Below are 24,303 nucleotides of genomic sequence, written 5' to 3'. Positions count from 1 at the left end.
CTAATAATGTCGGCGAATGTAGGGAACCGACCCTAATAATGTCGGCGAATGGAGGGAACCGACCCTAATAATGTCGGCGAATGTAGGGAACCAACCATAATAATGTCGGTGAATGGAGAGAACCGACCCTAATAATGTCGGCGAATGGAGGAACCGACCCTAATAATGTAGGCGAATGTAGGGAATCGACCCTAATAATATCGGCGAAGGTCATAGGGCGAAATGCTCTTAAAACGTATATGTATGAATGAAAGTATGTATGTATGTATGTATGTATGTATGTATTTATGTATGTATGTATGTACGTACGTACGTACGTACGTACGTACGTATGTATGTATGTATGTATGTATGTATGTATGTATGTATGTATGTATGTATGTATGTAAGTATGTAAGTAAATATGGAGGTATGTACCTTCTGGTGCATATGTAAGATGTGAATGTATTGTATGTCGTCTGATTTACTAGAACTCACTTAGCGTAGCTGACTTTTAGTATGCACGCAGGTGAGTAGGATGCAACTGGCATCTGAAGACTTGTTATGTTTTATAATTAATGTTTTAATTTTGAAAGACAAGATGAATGTTTTAAGACATGTTATGAATTATTATGGTAATGTTATAAATGTTTTATATTCCGCGTAAGATTTTAATTAACTCTAATTTCTAGAACTGTGTTATTGAGTAAATCCAACGTCCAAATGTGAGGCACCGATAACGGGGCCTTACACCCCGTGTCCAGTTGCATTAAATGCTATGTCATATCGTACATGATGACTCACCATGGGGACGTGCTCTCTGAGGCACGGTCCCATGCTTTTGGTGGCATGTTATATTTATGTTTTCTTTTTTTAAAAGGTGACCACGGCCCCATGCTTTCTAAAGCACGACCCCGTGCTTCTGTGTCAATGTTTTGTCTTTTTTGTAGATTTTTGTCTTTTCTTGCAGTCAGAGGCATTGGGGCGTTTCTAGGGGGAAAATGGGCGTGTTTGGGGTTTTTCTTCGGTTTTCTTTCGTTTTATTCTTCTTTTCGCTCGTTTATTCGTTTAAGGTCTGGGTTTACCTGAAATTGCATTTTAATGTGATAAGTAGCTTTCTGAGCTATATTATTGGATAGAAGTTGCAGTTTTTAGAGATTATTTGATGCTAAAAAGAGGTATCGAACTTCTGAAGCAAAAGGATCCAACGAAGGAGGCGAGGCTTCGCCTCTTTCTTAGCGAACAAGTAACGAAGAGCCGCATGATCAGAGAAAATAATAGTCTTAGAAAGCACGAGATAGGAACAGAATTTATCGCACGCGAAAACAACCGCAAGAAGCTCCTTCTCTGTCGTGGGGTAATTCTCCTGAGCATCGTTAAGGGTATTGCTAGCATAATAGATGAGATGAAAATGTTTCTCTCGACGCTGTCCTAACACGGCTCCAACAGCAAAGTCACTCGCATCACACATGATCTCAAACGGAAGAGTCCAATTGGGAGCAACAAGAATAGGAGCACTCACTAACCTCTCCTTAATCAACTCAAAGGCCCTCAAACACTCCTTACTAAAATCGAACGACATATCTTTCTCTAGAAGCTGGGTCATCAGACAAGAGATTTTCGAGAAATCTTTAATAAAATGCCGGTAGAATCCCACATAACCTAAGAAACTACGAATAGACTTCATGGAAGTGGGTGGTGGAAGTTTGGAAATGGTGTCTACCTTAGCTCTATCTACCTCCATCCCCGCACTAGAAATCTTATGACCTAAGGCAATACCCTCACGAACCATAAAATGACATTTCTCCCAATTGAGCATAAGGATCGTCTCTTCACATCTAGCGAGCACTCGATCTAAGTTACGCAAACATTTATCGAAGTAATTCCTAAAGACAGAAAAATTATCCATAAAGACTTCCATGGAATCCTCGATTAACTCATAGAAAATGGCCACCATGCACTGCTGAAATGTGGCTAGAGCGTTACATAGTCCGAATGGCATGCGTTTGTACGCGAATGTGCCAAAAGGACATGTAAATTTGGTTTTCTCCTGATCACCCGGGGTGATAGGGATCTGGAAATAACCGTAAAAGCCGTCAAGGAAACTCTAGAACTGTTGTCCTGACAAACGCTCAAGCATCTGATCGATGAATGGAAGCGGGAAGTGGTCCTTTCGTGTGGCCTCGTTAAGTCTGCAGTATTCGATGCAAACTCGCCACCCTGTTACAGTCCATGTCGGTATGAGCTCATTATTTTCATTCGTGATAACTTTCATACCCCCTTTTTAGGGGCCACCTGGACTGGACTAACCCATGAGGTGCCGGAGATCGGAAAAATCAAACTGGCATCGAGTAACTTAATAAACTCCTTCTTGACAACCTCCTACATGTTCGGGTTAAGCCTCCTCTTCGGCTGCACCACAGGTTACTCGTCTTCCATAAAGATTTTATGCGTGCAGAATGATGGGTTTATACCTTTGATATCCATAAGCTTCCATGCGATGGCATGCTTATGAGATTTCATAACAACCATCAACTTCTCCTTCTCCTCCATCTCCAAACTCGAAGAGATGATGACGGGAAGTTGAGACCCCTCCCCTAAGAAAGCATACTCGAGGAGAAATGGTAAATCTTTTAGCTCTAAAGATGGGGGTTCTCAACAGATGGATTTTCGATCGGAAACTCTCGTTCTTCAACTACAAGGACATTAGAAAATATTTGGGAACTCATGATCGGATCGTGTTCTCCTACCTCAGGTAACTGCTGCTCTTCCTATTGATCCAAGTTAAATTCAAATTCTGTCATCTCGAATGACTGATTCTCCACGTCCATGATCTGGGTGTCGAACGTGTCTCTCTAGCAGACCTTCATAAGATAGTCGCCTACATGCATCATGAAAGTGTCTATGAAGTAGAGAGTGGCATCATGCTGCTCAGCATGCCTCATGGACACGTCGAATGTGACCGTGTCATCATGAACTCGAAGAGTCAATTTGTCATCGGCAACATCGATGAGAGCACGTGCGGTGGTTAAAAAAGGATAACCAAGTATGAGAGGAACGTTCTAGTCCTCATCAATATCGAGGATGACAAAGTTGACCGGAAAGATGAATTTGTACACCTACACCAACATGTTCTCCACAATGCCCCTTGGACACTTTACATATTGGTTTGCCAGCTGGATACTCATTCGGGTAGGAAGCAGCTCTCCCACGTTAAGGTTGGCAAACACAGAATAGGGAATGAGGTTAATGCTTGCACTGAGGTCGGCCAAAGCATTGCTAACATGAAGATTACCAATCAAGCAAGGAATGGTAAAGCAGCCCGGATCTGTCATCTTCCTAGGAAGCTTGTTCTGTACGGCGGCAGAACACTCCTCAATAAGAGTAACAATCGAAAGCTCCTCAAGTTTCTTCTTATTAGTGAGCAAATCTTTCAGAAACTTGGCATGTTTTGGCATGTTCGCGAGAGCTTAAATAAATGGAATGTTCACATGGAGCTTCTTAAGCATGTCGAAAAACCTAGAGTACTGCTCCGAATCATTCTTTTTCACCATACGACCGGGATATGGTGGTTTTGGCTTACAGACGCGCATCGGTTCCTGCTCAACTTGCTTCTCATTCTCAACTAATGCACCGCCTGACCGTGAGGTACTTGCTGGGTCTTGCCTCTTGTTCACCTTGTCAGGAGGTGTCTCCATCTCAAGTTCCTCCTCACTTGGTGTTTCTCTTACGACAACTCCCCACTTCGTGTGGTCACTGCCTTGGCCAGAGCATTTTGAAATGGTTTAGAATAGGTGGGACCGGGATTAAGGACGGTGTTACTTGGAAGACTCCCCGAGGGTCGTTGATAAATCTTTGCAGTCAACTCACCAAACTTAGCCTCAAGATTCTGAAATTCAACCCGGTGTCCCTTCATAAACGTCTCATGCTGCAAAAGAGTGGATTTTGGTGTTGGCATCATTTGTAAGAGCTGATTTAACAATTGAAATTGCTTAGCCAACATCTCCTCTATCTTGGAAGTACTATTTGGTACAGGAGCAGCTTCGGGGGCGGGTTCTTGGAACAGATTCTGGCATTGCTGATAACCGGAGTAACCTGCCCGCCAATTAGAGTTAGAATTATTGTTTCGCTTTCCTGAAATAAAGGAACGGATTTGATTAGCAAAAAAATCTACCTCCTCCTGAGAATCAACGAGACAATCGGCTGTCTCATGATTTCCATGACATATCTCGCACCTATGAGCTTGCAACTTAAACTCTCTGAGATCCCTCTTCAGTGCCTCCACATCTGCCGACACACTCGTATTCTGATCAACATGATGCACTTACTGCGGACTAGGTAGCTGAGATGGACCTTCTACTCGGTGTTGCTGATCCCCTAATGCTATGCTCTCGAACATTTCATCAGCATCCTCTATGGTGAGTTTATAGAGCATGTTTCCTCCAGCAACGGTATTGAACTGTTGTTGGGTTTCGGGAGTAAGACCGTTAAAGAATTTCTCAAACACAGCCCAATCGTTTAGGCCATGCTGAGGACAACGGCTTATAAGAGTTTAGAAACGCTCCCACGCAGAATAATAGGACTCATCGGGGTCCATATGAAAAAAACGAATTTTCTCCCATAGATGTACGACCTTCGATGGAAGGAAATACTTCCTAAGGAATTTGGATTGCAAGTCGGCCCATGTGGCGATTGAGGCGTTTGGTAGAGATTCAAACCATAACGCAGCACGACCAGAAAGTGAGAATGGGAATAGTTTAAAATGAATGTCGTCGGACGAGATATTATTAATATTAAAAGTTTCGCAGATCCGCACAAATCGGGAAAGGTGTCTCGGGGCATCTTCGTCATCCTAGCCGTGGAACTGTGCAGAATTGGTGATAGAATTCATGACGTGAGAAGGAATTTTCCAGTTTTGGGTATTAGTCGCAGCAGGTCGGACAATTGCAGATCTGGCTCCCACGTTGTCATCGTTGGCTCTAGCATGAACGGTTTGTCTCGGTGGTGCAACGGCGTTGCCCATATCTATTCTAGGAGTAGAGACATGTACCTGAATGCCAGGTGAATTTCTCTCGCTATCTATAGGCTCTTTAAGTCATTCGTGAAACTCTCTTTCTCTCTCAAGCTCTTTTAATGCAGTGAATAAAGGTGGGTCTTGAGAATGGGTATTATGCATAAACTAAAACAAAAAATTATTTAATTAATTATTATTTTTATTTTTTAATTTTTTTTAAGGAAAACTAAACCTAAATGCACAAATAGCAAGTAAAGGCACCTAAAGGAAAAATGACAACTAAAAAGCAAATAAACAAATAAACTGTGACACCCGTCAAATTTGGTCAACATCCATACGACTTTAAGGTTTGACTAAGCGTACTTTTTTTTTAAAACTAGTTTTCCTTATAATTAAATGTGTCGTTATTATCAAAGACACTTTTGCATACCATACATGTTAGGTAATTAATATGATTAACCGAAAAGCACACGAAACAACCTGGCAAAATATGAGTACGTAATGTTATACACTAAGGGTACACTAGTTCTTTTCCTTCGACGCCTAGGTAATTAGACATCTAATTATTAAACCTAAATCACTTTGTGTATTAAAACAAAAACATTTGTTACTGGGAATCAACATTTTCTACATTTGATATGTGGAAACCACACCAACTATTATGTGTTTCACAAAAAAAATAATAATAATAACATTAAATAAAATAAAATAAAAAGTCATGTGCTTGAGAAAACTTTCATACACCTGAACAAAGAGTGTGATAACTTGTATTTAAAATAGAACCTATGTAATATTATATGATATCCAAAATAGAATATGTGAACTCTAATGTCAAAGAGTTGGTTTCAGACACCATTATTTGAAAATCTTGTACTACACAAAATACATCACCCAAAAATCTTTCTTTCTCCCTCTTGTCAGCCGAAGCATCACCAAACCTCAACAACTTTGGATTTTCTCTATGTATTATTTGATGCCATACTCAATCTCCATTACTTCTTTTAATATCAAAAAATACAGACACTTAGACGAACACCAATAATTTACCAAGCCAACATTTTCTATCTTTTCATCGTTGATTGTCGGTGAAGCCCCCAATCTCTTGACCCTGCCATTTTATTATAATTTTTATCACCTTACACTCTACCTTCACGTATTTTGTCTTGGGATATTAGGATACAAACAACATATATCCTCAATATATATACACACACAACCGTATATACACACTCGAGGCAAGAATAAATACATTCATACACACAACTAGAGGTGGCAATTGGGTTGGGTTGGGTCGAAACGGGTCATGGGTCGGAACGGGTTAGGGTTGAAACGGGTTAGGGTCGAAACGGGTTAGGGTCGAAACGGGTCACTTAAAAGAAGGGTTGTTTCGGTTCGGGTCGGAACGGGTTAGGGTCAACAGGTTCGGGTTAGAACGAGTCAATGTATGAACAGGTCAAAACGGGTTTCGCTTAATTTTTTTTTTACCAACGAATAAGCGTGTTTCCAACACGTTACAGATCTTTTTAACAGCAAAAGCTCGTTTAAGCGGTTTTTCAGTTCGTTTCAGCGCGTAACAGCTCGCTTAAGCGGTTTTTCAGTTCGTTTCAGCGCGTAACAGCTCGCTTAAGCGGTTTTTCAGTTCGTTTCAGCGCGTAAGAGCTCGCTTAAGCGGTTTTTCAGTTCGTTTCAGCGCGTAACAGCTCGTTTAATCGGTTTTTCAGTTCGTTTCAGCGCGTAACAGCTCGCTTAAGCGGTTTTTCAGTTCGTTTCAGCGCGTAACAGCTCGTTTAATCGGTTTTTCAGTTCGTTTCAGCGCGTAACAGCTCGCTTAAGCGGTTTTTCAGTTCGTTTCAGCGCGTAACAGCTCGTTTAAGCGGTTTTTCAGTTCGTTTCAGCGCGTAACAGCTCGCTTAAGCGGTTTTTCAGTTCGTTTCAGCGCGTAACAGCTCGCTTAAGCGGTTTTTCAGTTCGTTTCAGCGCGTAACAGCTCGCTTAAGCGGTTTTTCAGTTCGTTTCAGCGCGTAACAGCTCGCTTAAGCGGTTTTTCAGTTCGTTTCAGCGCGTAACAGCTCGCTTAAGCGGTTTTTCAGTTCGTTTCAGCGCGTAACAGCTCGTTTAAGCGGTTTTTCAGTTCGTTTCAGCGCGTAACAGCTCGCTTAAGCGGTTTTTCAGTTCGTTTCAGCGCGTAACAGCTCGTTTAATCGGTTTTTCAGTTCGTTTCAGCGCGTAACAGCTCGCTTAAGCGGTTTTTCAGTCGTTTCAGCGCGTAACAGCTCGTTTAAGCGGTTTTTCAGTTCGTTTCAGCGCGTAACAGCTCGCTTAAGCGGTTTTTCAGTTCGTTTCAGCGCGTAACAGCTCGTTTAATCGGTTTTTCAGTTCGTTTCAGCGATTAACAGCTCGCTTAAGCGGTTTTTCAGTCGTTTCAGCGCGTAACAGCTCGTTTAAGCGGTTTTTCAGTTCGTTTCAGCGCGTAAGAGCTCGCTTAAGCGGTTTTCAGTTCGTTTCAGCGCGTAACAGCTCGCTTAAGCGGTTTTTCAGTTCGTTTCAGCGCGTAACAGCTCGCTTAAGCGGTTTTTCAGTTCGTTTCAGCGCGTAACAGCTCGTTTAAGCGGTTTTTCAGTTCGTTTCAGCGCGTAACAGCTCGCTTAAGCGGTTTTTCAGTTCGTTTCAGCGCGTAACAGCTCGCTTAAGCGGTGTAACAGTTCGTTTAAGCGGTTTTTTAGTTCGTTTCAGCGCGTAACAGCTCGTTTAAGCGGTTTTTCAGCTCGTTTCAGCGCGTAACAGTTCGTTTAAGCGGTTTTTCAGCTCGTTTCAGCGCGTAACAGTTTGTTTAAGCGATTTTTCAGCTCGTTTCAGCGCGTAACAGCTCGCATATCAAGTTACATAACCAATACTTCAAACAAGGTAAACAATGATGACATTTCCTAATCAAAACATCATTTAAGTACTTTAAGATCACATATTTGCACAATGTCTTTATCCAAAATAACAATGATGACATTAAACAATTCAAAACAACTAGAAACCCTACTACAAGTTGCATTCTTGGTCAACACAAGTTGTTCCTCCATCTCGATCTCGTTTCATCTAAATATGTAAAAAAGGAAAGTTGTTATATTAATAAACATATACAAATATAAAATTAAATTGCAAAGAGAATTCAGTTTTTAATACCTCTCGGTCAATCTAAAATTGCTACTATTATAACTCGGAATCAACGCTTCAATGTCTTCAGCAAGTTGTTCCTCCATCTCGATCTCGTTTTCATCTAAATATGTGAAAAATGAAAGGTGCTATATTAATAAAGATATTTCATAAAATTTAGTTGCAAAAGAATGAACTTTTAATACCTTGTAAAACATCCAACCAATCTTGAGCGCATAGCAACGCCTCGACATTGGATGGTAGAAGTGAAGTTCGATACTTGCTCAAAACCCGACCTCCAATACTAAAAGATGATTCGGAAGCGACGGTAGTAATTGGGATGCTCAATAGATCACGAGCCATTAGAGCCACTTTTGGATACCTTCCTTGATTATCCTTCCAATACCGTAAAACATCAAGTGGTTGTTTTCTGTCTAGTTGAGGTTCATCTAAGTACAATGTTAACTGAGACTTTTCGTTAACATCATTTCTATATTGGCTTTCAAATGAGTCAAATCCCTCCAACTCGTCCAACGTGTTGTCACCAACATTTGAACTCTCGGGTCTTGAAGAATCGGGCATTGTCTCCGATTGAATATCATACTCCATAAATAGCTTATGAATGCCATCAACGATACTCTTCAATTTCGTTTTTCGCTCTTCAACTTTCATGTCAAGTTTTGAGAAACAATACTCAACAAGCTTAACCTTGTACCGTGGATCTAAAATAACCGCAAAAGATAACACCATACTATAACTTTCCCAATATTTATCAAACTTTTTTTTCATGTCTTTTGCCATGTTACTAATAATATCATTTGTATTGCGAATTGCTTCTTCAATATGCAATTGAATTTTCCACACTTGATGAAAATATAAGTTGGAAGTCGGATATAAGCTTCCAGAAAACAAAGTAGTGATATCATAGTAAGTTAAATACTACTAATCTAATTCAATAAATGAGCAGTTGCACCTGCTGCTTTAGTATAACAATAGGATATTATAAGTTACCGAATTGAAATCGAAAAGGTTACCGAATCAGGAGTGTGGAGGATTAGAAGACGATGAATCAGGATTTGATCGGCGAAGATCTGCGATAAGATCGCCTAATTCCTTCCGTGAGGTTTCTCTGCCGAACATGAATCCATACCGGAAGAATTTACCCACGGCGGTGGTGATTGGACGTCGAATGGCGGCGACGGCGGGGCTGACGGTGATTGAATCTGCTGAGGCGAAGATGAACTGATGAACTGATGAAGTCACGAACCCATGGTTTTCACTGGAGATCTATTCCCTAACCCTAAACAACCCATTCTAATAAAACTATCAACCCAATTTGACCCGTCATTCTTAAACGATTTTTCATATTTAACCCATTTCAACCCTTACAATTAAATTACCCAACCCATTTCAACCCAAAAGGTTTTAAATTTAACCCAAACTGACCCAATTAAATGACTTTGGGTCAGAATTGCCCCCTCTACACACAACCTATTATAACTAGTTTCTACTTACCCTTGCTACCTCTCTCAGCTTGCAACCTCACTCATCGCCACCACCCTCCAACATAAAAACGCCACTGGTCGCCATACCATCACCCGACTCCACTGCATCACACCACCACCACCGGTACACCCTCACGACTGGTACCCCACCTCCATCAGTACGCAACTTCCACGGTTACACCACATAACCACCCTACAACACCACGAACAACCACCATAGACCACCCTCTCCATCATAGATCTCTCTCTCTCTATCTCGCCATCTTTCTCTCTCTTCATACATCACCCAGAACCACCATCTCCTATCGCCAAACACCACTCTCCATTGGCGTACCACCCGGTCATAGCTCCAAACACAACCCGAGACACCTCTATGGTCTGCTATTAGACCCGAACCTGGTCCGAAACACTCTATGGTCTCTACGCGTAGACCGAACACATCAAACCCGATATCGGTTTTCAATCTAAAACAAGGATTAGGAACGTGAAGTTGTCGAACCAGGCATCGCTTATTATCGTCTTAAACACTCCCTAAAAAACTAAGTAAGCCCCTAATACTTTAGTTTCATGCGTATTCACGTATAAACTAGTGTTTATGCCAAATAAATCACCCAAATAGTTAGATTTACGTACATGAAAGATTTTATTATTTTGTAAGGAAATGTATATGAAGGAATATATGGAAGAAGGATTAAGCTTATAGAAATATTAGTGATTTATAAATGTTTATTGGCTAAATCTATACATGTTTTTGGGACATAGAAATATGCTTTAAAAGATGTATTTTGGATAAATGAATTTAACGGAGTATATACAATTTTGGCTACAAAACAAACGTAATCTAGTTATAATAGGTTTCATAAATTTAAATAAACACTAACATCTTTTATGGGTTATTATGTTAAAACACGGTTATGTATTTTTATAAAACTCAAATGCAACACTTGGTTATAACTATATATAATATAGACGTATAAAGCAATAAGTAATAACAACTATTATTTAGCATAATGCCAAAACCGTTAAAAACGTAAAAGTAGAAACTAACTCTAAATTGGAGTTGAAGTATGATAATATTATATATGTATATGTATAATATTTTAAACCAAAAGAATATATCACAAACTGAGTTGTCACCAAATAAACGAATGTAACTGATTGGGTGATAGGTTTGCATAAACTAACATACACTTTGGAGATTATGTCCCTAGGACTTAAAATGTGTTTATACATGTTAGGACACTAATAGGTCGACGTAGAGACCAGGTTTTGCAATATTCATCGTCGTTACAAATTCACGCTAACCAGGTGAGTTCACGACCCCCCTTTTATGTTTTTTTTACTGATTTTATAACTCCAGGGGAGGAACATACTCAAGTCTATTTTTAGACAATCACTAGACCATATTATACTTGAAATAATTTATAACCAAGTTTTATGCGATGTAACTAAGTTTTATGCGAACACAAGACTACAAATTACTGATCATTCATGGAAGCGAAAGATCATTCATTTGGCATCGAAAGATCCATTCACTTGGGATCAAAAGATCCATTCACTAGGATCGAAAGATCATTCACTTGGGATCGAAAGATCATTCACTGGGTTTTATAGTTCATTCACGTAGGATCGAAAGATCATTCACTTGGGGATTGAGATCATTCACACTTTAAACCATTATTTACGGCTTAGCCTGGGGTTATACGAATAGGACTAATGGTTTAACTCTTCAATCATGATTGGTCGCTTAAATCACCGATACTCATTATCAAATGAGGCGCATAAAAACTCTTGGAATATATGATTTATAGGTCAAGTGTTGGATATAAACTCATATAATAACGTAATTGTAGTCCAAAATAGACCTAAGATTATTTAATCCTACTTGTACACAAGATCACTGCTGTCACTGAAGTTTCGTTTTAGGAAATGATTACTTGTTACGACCTCTAATTTATTAATGTTACTGGTCATTATTAAGGGAAAACGCTTTCTAAATATGGTCTTTGGAACATTTGTGATATTTTTATGAAAAAACATATTTCTATTTATGGATAAGAATTCCAACTAACGTTTTCAGAAAGAATGTTTTCGTAATATGAACACGTAAACCTTTTTACTCTTTACTGGAAAACCATTTTACATTACGACTATAAAACTTGTGAACTCACCAACCTTATGTTGACGTTTTCGAGTATGTTTTGCAGGTTAAAACCGAAGTCATGGAATACAAGTAGGGACCTTACATGCATCGTAGGATACCACTTTTTGAAGGATTTCATTGTTATAACTTAAAATGTTTTGAAATCTTACTATGTATTTTGAATAAATCATGTTTTGTAAACGCTTTGAACAATTGGTATCCTATATAAATTTATGTTTGCGATAATCAAATGCTTACGGTATACATGACGTCACACACCCGTGCATCTGCCTTGGCGGGGTGTGACATAAACAGATCAGATAATCAACTCAGTTTAAACAAAGAATTTGCTAGTGTCCCCGGCAACGGCACCAAATACTTGATGTGAGAAAATCATATATAGTATTAAAACCAAGTTTTACTGAATTCAGCTAAAAACCACACATAATCGGCAAGTGTAACGGTCGTAATATAACTACCAAGTAAGAACGGATATCGAACCTAGGACACTATGGGTAAACTCTAATTATTAAACCTAATGATTACTAACCTAAACTTTCTTTTGATTTATATATATATATATATATATATATATATATATATATATATATATATATATATATTATTTATATTACTTAAACTAGAAATACTTAACTGATTAAAAATTAACTAAAAATAAAACTTTATAAAATTGGGTTTTAAAACAAATATAAGAAACGACTACCTAGGTAATGGTATCATACTAGTTAAATTAATAGTTAACGAACTTGACTTGGTTAAAAAATAATTTCTTAAAAATATGGCACTAAAGACCACTAAAGTACGCTAGATCGTCTCCCGGCTTCACCAACGACACCATAGGACTCTAATGACATGTGAAGCTCAATTGTTAAAGGTTTGGATCAACTTCCGGTCTCACCTTACCTAATAATGCTATGGTACCCCCAAAATCCAAATCACCTCCCGGTCTCTTCGAATTCAATATATATTAATATAAGGGGGTATTATAAATAATTTGAACACGACTTGTATCACAATAATCTAAGGGACCTAGGATAACTCACTACCGTGAAATTATTACCCAAAACTGTAAAAGAAAAAGATGACACAACACTAAATTGCCTCTCGGCCTCTCAAGTGTAAGAACAATAAAATCTAATAAACCTTTATAAATTATTCCTACGATTATTTCGACCATAAATCGCAAACAAGTTGAAAACACAAAGTAAACAATCTAATCATGTGTCTAACAATCACCATAAACTAATAAACATAAGTGGAATAATTATTAAAATAATAAACTAGATTTAATTACTTAACCATATCATGACCAAACCAAATTAAAAACTTTACCATAGCATCAAATCAACCAACATCCAATAATTATTCGTCAAACCATTAATATAACATATTATTCAACCAAAACCTAGGTAGTGTAAAGTATTTAGCCACTCATAATAAAGTATGAAACAAAAAATAAAATATTAAAATTCATCGAATTATTAAAATAAAGTTGACCTGTTTTATTGATTTCTTGTGTCCACCAAAAACCCCCAACTCACGAAATAATAATAATCCTTGCTTCGTTTGAGTTTTCTTTGCTGTCGTTTGTGAACAGGCTCCGCACACCAAATACCAAACACAATTGTTGTATCTCCTAATAATTGTGTTGAGTCATGCAATTGACCTAAGGGGGAGATTGTTAAGTCAAAGACTGGTTCTATGGAACATATGGAAGATTGGAATCTTCTCAACCTCCTCAGAATTCGCTAAGTATGGATCCGGGCACACCTTAGACTTCCGAACAAGATTTTACTTAGCCGGGTACGATATTTTGTCTATCGGGCAGGGTTATCTTCTTGAAGTCTTCTTTAGTGGAAATCCGGGCAGGGTTTGCAAATTAGTGTATTACCGGGCAAGGTTCACTAGTTTATGCAAGTCCGGGCATGGAGCACTTTATCAAGCAGGTTTGTTCTTCATAGCCAAGTAAAGCTCACTCCCGAGTAAGCTTTAGGCTAAGCAAGCTCATGAAGCCAGGTGATTGGAAGACCGGGCAAGGTATTCATTAATAAGTATGGTCCAAGTATGCTTGATATCTTAATGGAATATCTTAAGGATCATCGGGCAAGGTTCAACTCAAGCAAAGGAACAGTGCTACCAAGCACACTTTGCTAATAAGCTATTCTCTAGCAAAGGGTTGAATGAACCATTGAAGAACAAGGTTGCTCGTAAGGGTTTGTCGGCAAAGTCTGGCAAAGTCAAGAAGATTGAAGTCTAACCGGTGATTATTTTACTTGGTAAAATACTCTTCAAGAAAAGTCTACCCGGAAACTGATTCCAAGCACACTTCTATGTTACCAAGTTATGAAGGATGGCAGAGCATACTCGGAAAGACAAGATTGATGCAAAGCCTACCCGGAAGACTTGTTTTACATTTAGGATTATTTCTGAATATGTAACTTGAATATGTCTTATCATTTAGGGTTTCTAGAAGGAATGACAGCTGTCCACAGGTGTCAAGCCTATAAAAGAAATAATTAGGGCACACCAGAAGACAGCAGACAACACGGAAAAATACGCGGCTGAATACGATACTAAGTGAGAATATTTATTGAGAAGCTGCCGTTTTCCTACAAGAAAACCCTAAATCGATTACCTTTTGTATGATGAACATTATATAAATGGAAATATTTTGAGTGAATCTTGTCTGTGTTAGTTATCTTTGATTATTGATTGCAACTACTCTGTTTATTATTGATTTCGCCTTTAATAAACAGTAATCTTTCTAAATATAGCAACCCGTCATTAACCCTCTTGTCGACACATCTATTTGTGTGAGTTATGACATAAATTGAGTAAGATCCAGCTGAAATCGGGGACCTGACAAGTGGCATCAGAGCTGATTACTGCTGTTTTGGAAAGATTCTTGTTGCTGATTGAAGATTTGAAGAAAGATGATGTAAGCAGACCACTGTTCCATTGATTCGTGACGTCAGCAGCTCTGTTCTTGATTTTTCTTCCAGATCTACAATCCACCGGTGTTTTCTCTTCCTTATTTCAATCAAAGCTTTAATCTTTATATATAAATCTTGCTCTAATCGTATCGGACACATCAGATATGGACAACTTGATTTCAGATCTGATTATTTTAAAACATTGCTTTCTACAAAGAAACTGATTTTAAGTCTTTAAAAATGTCTGGATATGAGGAACAAGAGGTCTACTAACAAGATACCAAGATTGTATGGACAGGAAAACTTTACCAAGTGGAAAGTTCTTTTTGAAGTAGTCGTATCCTACAATGATGTTGATATGTGGAACTCCATCAAGAATGGTCCACAAGCTGCAGTTGAGGAAGGTGCAAATACAGCTGGAACTGCTGCTGTAAGAGAAAGAATAAGAAAGGTGGATGACAGGGCCTTAGCTATGATTAAGCTAGGACTGTCTTGGGAGATTTTAACCAAGGTGGCACATCATACAACTGCCAAACAAATGTATGATGCCATACTTGAGATGTATGAAGGGAATACTGAACTGAAGAATATAAAGAAACAAAGATTGAAGAAACAGTTAGAAAGGTTCAAGTATAAGGAAGGAGAAAGATTGAAATCAATACTAGAATGTTTTCTAGCTATTGTGAATGAGTTGAGGACAACTGATTATGTCATGACTGATTTTGACCTAAATACCAAGTTGCTCAACTCAATGCCCAAAGAATGGTACACTGCCTGCAAATTCATCCTTCAAAAGCCCAATTTCAATGAGTTGAAGGTGGATGATGTAGTATGTTTCCTTCAAGCTGCAGAAATAGAAATGATTGAGAATGAAATGATCAAAGAAGAGAAGCCATGTTTTCAAGTAACCAATGCTCTTATTGCACCAATGGGGAATTTGTCAACCAAAAACCAGCAACGGATTCCCATAATTGAAGAACCAAATGAGCATGGTGTTGATACACCTAAGGCTTTTGTTAGTGGTAGTTCAAGCAACTCACAAAATCAGCAAAGGTTTAATGTCCAACTCTTGGAAGAACATGATTCAGCCTCAATGGCTAGTGGACATACACCTTTTGTTGGTGGCAATGGAAATCATGGATCAGACTATCATGGTTTGTTCTCAATGTTAACTGAATCTTATAATGCTTTTGTCGCAAAGAGCATGGTTCATACAAGCATTGTTCAAGATGATTTGGAGCAAATTGATGCAGATGATTTGGAGGACATGGATTTGAAATGGCAAGCTGCCATGTTGGCACTCAGAAGCAAGAGGCTGTATAACAGAACTGGTAGATCACTTCTATCAGGGCCAAATGAAAGGATTGGGTTTGACAAGTCAAGGTCCATCTGTTACAACTGCCAACAGCCAGGTCATTTTGCTAGAGAATGCAACATGCCAAGGAACTATCAAGTGAATCAATTTCAAAACCAACCAAGAAACCAGCAGCATTAGTTTCAACAACAAACTCAGCCAAGGAACAACTTCAATAACAACAACTCCAACAACTATAACCCCAACTTCCAACAGCCTCCAATGAACAATAATCAACAAGTTGTGCCACAGAATCAAAGATTTCAAAGGAACAACTATCAGAATAATCAAACTGTTCCAAACATTTCAGTTCCATCCAACCAAAGTCAACCAAAAAATCAAGGGAATGTGGCTGTAACATCACAGCTGAGGGTAACTTTGATTGGAGTAATCATGAAGAAGACATTGCAGATGACATCAATAGGGCAAATGTGGCTTTCATGGCCTTAATTGAAAAACAAGTTGGTTCATCATCTCAGGTACACTCTGCTCCTACTCTTGATTTAAATGAAATTATCAATGAATTAAAAACAAAAGTAGGCAAGCTAGAAAGTGAGATTTTTAGGAAACAGAGTATCATCAATGGGTATGAAGCTAGTGAGATGATCAGTGAAGAAAAGATTAAAAGTCTGGAAGATGACTGCATGATCAGTTACAGAACCCAAACCAGATATATCACTGAGATAGATTGTGACATTCGTGACAAAACGAGGTATACTATATTCACTACGTAGCAAGTAAACGATAAATCGGTTAATTCGTAATGCTTAAACGAGTAACCGACCGATACTAATTATGATCCGTATACATACTGAGGGGTCATATACGAGTTATATATATATTATAGAGGCTAACATATTGAAATTTAGGCCCCAGTACGTTTAAAACTCTTTAAACGAAAAAGGTTTCGTTTATCGATACGTTATAAGCTTAAACACAATCGTTAATATCAAAACGAGCATTGTAGCATCCGTGAAGCCGAAAAAGATTTATAAAACACTTACATGACATGTTCTACGCAATCCGTGAAAATAGTTTGGATTTTTACAACGAGTCAGTACGTTTTTCTTATTTTACAAAAAGAAGCTGAAAAACACTCGTTTTTGGTTTGGTTTTCGCACCCGAACTAGTTTTCTTGCGAAAAACCGAACCCGAACTAAATTTTGGACCAAATTTTACGCGTGGCATGAAAACCGAGGCACCATTGGGACAAAAAGAGGCCCGATGGGCCCTTGTAATTGCGGCCGCAAGTTGGGGGGATGGACCCCTTTGTATAGCTTGTTACATAAGTCACACTTTAAAGATATTTTACACATTCCAAACCATCCAAGAACAATCTCAGCTGACTTATTCATATTTTTCAGGCCAAACCCTAAAGGTAAACCTCTAAATACATGAGATTACATGCTTGATTAGTAAGGTTTAATCATGGAAAATTAGTTCTTGATTAGTTTTAAACATGTTTAACCATCCAAAAACCATAAAAATCAAGTAAAATCATTTTTTGATGTTAAACATGTTTACAAACCAGGAACATATACTTTTTTGTTCAAAAACGCGGATTAGAACATGAATACAACGTTTTTACGGTTAGAAAGTTCGGTTTGAACCCAAAACCGAAACCCTAATTATCAAGGCTGTCACATGGATGATTTATACTTGGTTTGATGTTATATGATATGTAGATACACTGAGTTTGCAACCCGAGACCCGGAGAGTCGTTTAAGCTAGCAAAACTCATCGAAAACCGACAAGGTAAACCCGTAACACTCGTTTAAGGGCTGTTTAGTATTAGGTTGTGACGTGCTAGTTTTAAGCTTGTGAAAATTTTCAGGAACATTAGGGATCATATAAATGAGTCCCTGTTCAAATTTGATAATTTTTTGATAAACGGATAATATTTGGTGAATTTATTTCCGTTTATGAGCGTTTATTTGGGAAATTTGGTTTTGGAGATTAATATATGATGGTAAGATCACTGGTAAAGTTTGGGGATCATTGGAAATGCCTAAGTATGGTTTGTGCAATTATGATTTAACCGAATTTTAACAGCCGAAAAACGCACAAAAAGGCATTTTGTCAAAAGAGTTAGGTTCTGCAGATTTTTCAGGGGCTATGTAATAACATTGAGGCCATTTTTAAAAATTATCAGATTTTTCGGAGGTCGTTTGATATAAACGGGCCATTTATTACACGATTATAACCTATTAAATGAATTTTATAAATAAATAATTAATCATAAAATTTCTGAAAATATTTTTATAAAATTCTCCATATTTTATTGTATTTTTTAAAAAATTTACATAATTTATATATAAGTACATATTTAGTTATGATTAATCAAAGATTTAAATTATAATTGTTTTAATGAAACCGACAGTTTTGTGTTTAAACGGACTGACTGGTATGTCAAAATGTCAAAAGTGGTCAAATATCATATTTTTGAATGAAATTGATAAAAACAAACTTTTTACGAGAATTCCGGACAATTCGGGTGGATTGTACGTGTTTTGTATAATCAAACCCGTGTGAAAACAGAAACCGAACCCTGCGATCAAACCAGATACCGAAACCTTAAAATTCTTTCATAAATCAAATCATTTTATCAATCAATATATTTACTTAAGTTTTTATGATCTTACCTATTCCCTAAACGCATAAACGATCAACTTGGCTAGGCTCGGGAAATGGTGAAACTGAGCCAAATCCAGTTTTAAACATTTCATAGTATACAACGTCACAATCTAAGACTATGGTCATGTTCTGGGCCTAACCAGCAATACCCAGATTAGTTATACAGCCCGATTTAGCCTAAACACTGTACTAGTATTAACGATACGATACCGTTTATAGGAATCAGGCTATAAGCGAGGCACCTGACCTATTGATACATAATTTCTGTGCGAACTACGATAAGGTGAGTTTCACGACCCCACTTTCTAAACTGTTTGATGAACTTTTGGGGTGGAAAGTATGTTTACATATACTTATATACTTGAAAACGTGTGATGATGTGAATTATCTAAGTACTAACACTTGACAAGTCCCCACAAACACAAGTGATTAACTTCGTGCCGGTGACGTGTGGATAGTACTATCGGTTTGACAAACCCAACTGACAGAGCCGGTTGGGTATGCCGGAACATGTTAACCCAGTTGCACATTGTCATTTAAACTTATTACATACTGCTATGTGGTGTTAGACATAGTACATACTTGGGGCAAAGTGGCTGTTAAATGCCAACGGGAGTGCATGGGCAGGGGTGGCCATGTGTTTTAGCTCGTTTCGGTTTCACTTGTGGCTTAGGATAATACATCATACACATACATGTATACATACACACTGTAAAATTTACGAACTCGTATACTGATTTCGTTGATACTCGTGAAACTTGAAACTCACCAACTAGACGTAGTTGACCCGTTTTAACATGCTTTTCAGATAAAGCAAAGATGGAATGATTTGCTTACGTGCTTGGTGTTAGAAGGAAAGTTGAATAGCTGTGAATAGATGCAAATACGTACTAATGAATAAGGAACCGAGAACTGGATATGTGTTCTTCATCTAGTTTCTTAAACATAGTACCTACCAATGTAATATGATGTAAATTAGCTGTTGAATTTCTTTATAAACAATGTGGTTGATACCAGTGTTATCTGTTACATTCTCGGATTACGCTTCCGCAACTACCTAGTCGGGGTGTGACATAGATGGACTAAAGAAGATGTTAGTTGAAGAAAAGGTGAAGAACACAAAATTGCAAGTTGAAGTTGAATTCCTGAAGAACTTGATCTCTACAGGAAACATATACAGGAAACATATGTGGTATACTAAATCAAGTAAAGGACAAAGACAAATACAAAGCAGTTCCACCTCCATTCAAAAACAATTTTATGCCCAAAGTTGACAAAGAGAAAAGAGATGCATACCTGCAACAGTTCAGAGATGTCTTTCAAGATAAAGAAGATCTTGTTGATCTATACAAAAATGTTGAAGTAAATGAAGAAGCTGAATTTGTTGTGAAAGAAGTTCAAGTCTCTTAGGATGACTTTGATTCTAATGATCTCAATCAAGATAATCTGAGTGATTTGAGTGATCATGTGACACCCGGTAAATTCCCAATCCCTTAAACTAAGTAATCAACCTAATAATTAGGTGATTGTGAATATTAAGCGCGCCATGTTAGTCAGCGCGTGCATTTGTTATGTGCGCCCTGCGCGAGCGCGCCATGTTAGTCAGCGCGTGCATTTGTTATGTGCGCCCTGCGCGAGCGCGCCATGTTAGTCAGCGCGTGCATTTGTTATGTGCGCCCTGCGCGAGCGCGCCATGTTAGTCAGCGCGTGCAGTTGTTACATGCAACCTGCGCGAGCGCACCATGTTAAGAACCAGCGTGAGCATGTGTTATATGCGCCATGCGTGAATATTTTGGCTTTATGTTTTCATGTAACTTAACGTTATGTTGTCTATGGGTTGACCATCCCGCATGATGCTAAGGCGGGTGCATCCTAAATCGTTTATGCGCGTGCGGAAGGGAACTAACCTCCCCGCATGGCGGGAACATTGAGAGCTAGTTTGTCTGAAGCTCCAAGATGGAATTGACTTCAACATGACTGATCACTATGTTGAAATACCAAGACCCCCTGGAGAATCTACAAATGAAACTCAATGTCCCTAACTGCGAGAAGGTTACGCACCTACCCGCAGCAAAGAAATGTCCTTCACGCAGAAAGCTATGCGCACAGAACACTTAGTCTATTCTCCAGACATAAGGAGATTACTCCCGCCCAAAAGGAAACAGTAGCGTGTTTCAGAGATTTTCCACTTTTTACTGTACACTGACAAAAGTACCTGAAAAAGCACACTGTAACATGAAAAGTCAACTGTCAGCCACCCTATTCTCACCAACCCCAGACCTGCATGTTCTGTCCAAATCAAATCAAAATCTTTTATCCACCACTCCACTCTTAAGTAAATAAAAATAACTTCCATACTTTATCATCATTACATTTAGATATGAAAAGATTTCAATCCCCTAAAGCAAGGGATTGTGTTCCCTTGAGTTTGCCTATAAATTTGTAACCTAAATTATCACCCAAAACACACTTCAAAGAACTACAAACTTGCACTAATCCTCTCCCAAGCATCCGTTGTTTCCATTTCCGATCCTGATACTAGACCTTCGATTCCGAGGCCAACACCAAGAAAACCCGAATCTCGATTAATCCCTTAACAAGAACCACAGGTGAGTCTCACAGCCCCTATTCTCGCTGTTTTCACTGTTTTTAAACTGTTTTCGGGGCGAGGGACACGTACTTAAATTACGATTTATCATGTTATACTTACAAGTTATGCAAACGATTGTGTTTAAATTATGTTTCATGATGAGCAATGCAAACGGTTATCTATGGTTTACGATGTATGTGCGCCAGAATTCGAGTAAGTGATCACTTTACCATTGGAACTCTAAGGGTAGGGACTGCTGGTTTGATCCGCCCACTCGTAGGGGTCGCTCCTCTTACACAGACGAGTGCCTAGTATGGTCATGGGGCAGTACTATGGGTTTGAGCCCGCTCGTAGAGGTCGCTCCTCTTACGCAGACGAGCGCCTTGTTTTCCGGCACAACGTCAGTGCGTAACCCGCGGGACGGTATTATTCGCTCGTAGTGGCAGCGCCACTTACACAGACGAGCACGATTTTTCAGAAGTGTCCGCGCGTAACCCGCGGGACAGCATTACTTGTTTCGCTCGTAGTGGCAGTGCCACTTACACAGACGAGCACAGTTCCCAGAAATGTTCGCGCGTAAACCGCGGAACAATTTTATCAGAATATGTTGATAGAACTATGTTTTACCCAGCATGTGTTTTAATGATGCTACCAGAATTATGTTTCAGAATGATTATGATGCAAATACGATTTATCAAGTTACTAAAACTTGTGAACTCACTCAGTTTATACTGATTCAAATATTTTACGTGTCTTTCAGGAGATAACTAGGTAGCGCATGGAGTCACACTTAGAGCACCTCACGCTGAACATCTAAAACTAGCTTTTTGGAAGATTTTAGTTCTATCCCTTCGATGCGCGTGGTTGTTCCCCGCCGCGCAAAGGGGATATGGCGTGGAAATCTTCAACAGTTTTTATACTTGGATGATTTTATGTAATCTTTAAACAATGTAATGTATTTGTATTAAACATTTCATGCGCAATGAAAATCTTTGAATGTTTTGCAATGGCCCGTGCTTAACTATCAATCCCCACTCGCGCGCGCCCGGCTGTTTCCGCCGCTCAGGGCCGGGTGTGACAGATTGGTATCAGAGCACTGGTTATAGCGAACTAGGAAAAGAAGTTTTAACCTAGACTATAACCGTTGGGGAATCGCATGAAATATTTTTCAAAGAAAATATTTTCAAAAGAAACTATACACACACTTAGGAACACGGGTCACACTGTCTAGTAAATAATGATAACATTATGTGCTCAGAGTACATGCGCTAAGTTTAATATATTTCCACTCTTTTAAAGCGAGAATGCCTCCAACTAAAGCCAAAGGAATTACCATGACACCCGAGGAACTCGCGGAAATAATCGCGCAGGCGATTGCGACACATGAGGCCAGCAAGGCCGAATCAAGTCAGGGTCGTCAGAATGAGACCCCAGAACCCGAATCAGGAGCCTTGGACAAAGGATGCTCCTATAAGACATTCATGGCCTGTAGGCCTTGGCCATTCAAGGGTACCGAAGGGGCCATTGGGCTCTACAACTGGATTGACAAGATGGAGACAGTTCTCTCCATTAGCAGATGTAGTGAGAACCAGAAGGTTCTTTACGCGACCTGCATGTTCCAAGAGGCAGCTTCGTCTTGGTGGAAGCTTCAAACGAAAACATTGGGGCGAGAAGTTGCTCTCCACAAGACCTGGGAGGAACTGAAGGAAATGATGATGAGAAAGTTCTGCTCTCGCGCAGAAATCCAGAGTCTGCAGCAGGAATTCTGGAACCACACAATGGTAGGAACGGATATCGACGCCTACAACAACCGGTTCAACGAACTTTGCCAGTTGGTGCCAGATATGGCAAACACGGAGGAAAAGAAGATCGAGAGGTATATTTTTGGGTTACCTCCTGTTGTTAGGGTTCCGCTCAACGCCGCAGCGCCTCCAACCTTTGATGAGGCGGTAGCGCGGGCCATCACCCTTTGTTAGGACATGAAATGTCATGTGTATGTCCCCAGTTCTATCAGGATGGTTCGATATGAAGATAACGATCGTGAAACTAAGTTAACGGACTGAAAATGTCAAAAGAAACTGATTCGATCGAATCAGTGACTGATTCGATCGAACCAGGTCTCGTTCGATCGAATGAGAGACTCATTCGATCGAACCAGTTTTCGATATATAAACGAAACTTAGGAAATTTCACGAGAGCACATATTACACACAGTCACGAACCACCACTCTGCTGAAATACTCTCTGCCCGTTCTTCACGTGTCGGTCCTTTCCTCCGTCCCTAGGTGTCAAACCGTCTTAGGAATCGTTACCAGCGCGTTGTTGATCACCACCGAATCGCCGTGTTAGAGGATTCCGCACTCTAACACGTTGCCCCGTGAATCGTTGGGAAACCGTGTCCCGCACCGGTCCGACAAAGTGGTATCAGAGCCTTTGGTTCTTGATTCACGTTAGATTTGTGGTGAAATTCGTGTTTTTCTCGTGAAAATCGTAATTTTTGCCGGAAAATTCCGAATTTTTGGTGTTTTTGATCTTGGTGTTCGTCGTGTTCTTGTCAAAAACTGTTAAAATTGTCATATTTTGGTGTTTTGATCTTAGAATTGTGTGTTAAAAGTTCGAGTTTCGTCAAGAACGTTCTTCGCGTTCTTCGTGTTCTTCGTATTTTTGGTGGTTTTGATCCGTTTTTTGGTTGGTCTTAAGTTGTTTTTGTGTTAAAAGTCATATTTCGATCCTAAGTTGCCCCTTGATCTTTCAAAATTCGTGTTTTTGATTCAAAATTCGAAAATCCGTCAAAATCTTCTAATTTTGGAATTTCCAGATTTTCCGATCGAACCAGTCTATTTTTGGAACTCATTCGATCGAATAGCCTTCCTATTCGATCGAACAAGTTTGAACTTTGACCGAATCAGTTTTTCCCGCCGAGAATTACTCCTAGTTCATTCGATCGAACCAGATTTGTTCATTCGATCGAATTAGTCACCATTCG

General features: G+C 39.1%; 1 protein-coding gene across 1 annotated transcript; it reads right to left on the bottom strand.

Moving 5' to 3' along the window:
* Nucleotides 1-7,921: 7,921 nt before the first annotated feature.
* LOC143596425 (zinc finger BED domain-containing protein DAYSLEEPER-like) lies at nucleotides 7,922-8,941 on the bottom strand. Its single transcript, XM_077075212.1, has 3 exons — nucleotides 8,344-8,941; nucleotides 8,168-8,261; nucleotides 7,922-8,080 (listed from the first exon to the last, which is right to left on the bottom strand). The coding sequence occupies exons 1-3, from the start codon at nucleotides 8,936-8,938 to the stop codon at nucleotides 8,077-8,079; spliced, it is 693 nt and encodes a 230-aa protein (XP_076931327.1). The 5' UTR covers nucleotides 8,939-8,941; the 3' UTR covers nucleotides 7,922-8,076.
* Between the last annotated feature and the right edge of the window lie 15,362 nt (nucleotides 8,942-24,303).

This window comes from Bidens hawaiensis, unplaced genomic scaffold (genome assembly GCF_021521415.1).
Source record: "Bidens hawaiensis isolate Kalapana, Puna unplaced genomic scaffold, B.hawaiensis_p1.1 tig00046371_1, whole genome shotgun sequence".
NCBI lineage: Eukaryota > Viridiplantae > Streptophyta > Magnoliopsida > Asterales > Asteraceae > Bidens > Bidens hawaiensis.
Note: the sequence above shows the minus strand (reverse complement) of the source record. Positions and strands in the feature narration are given on the sequence as shown.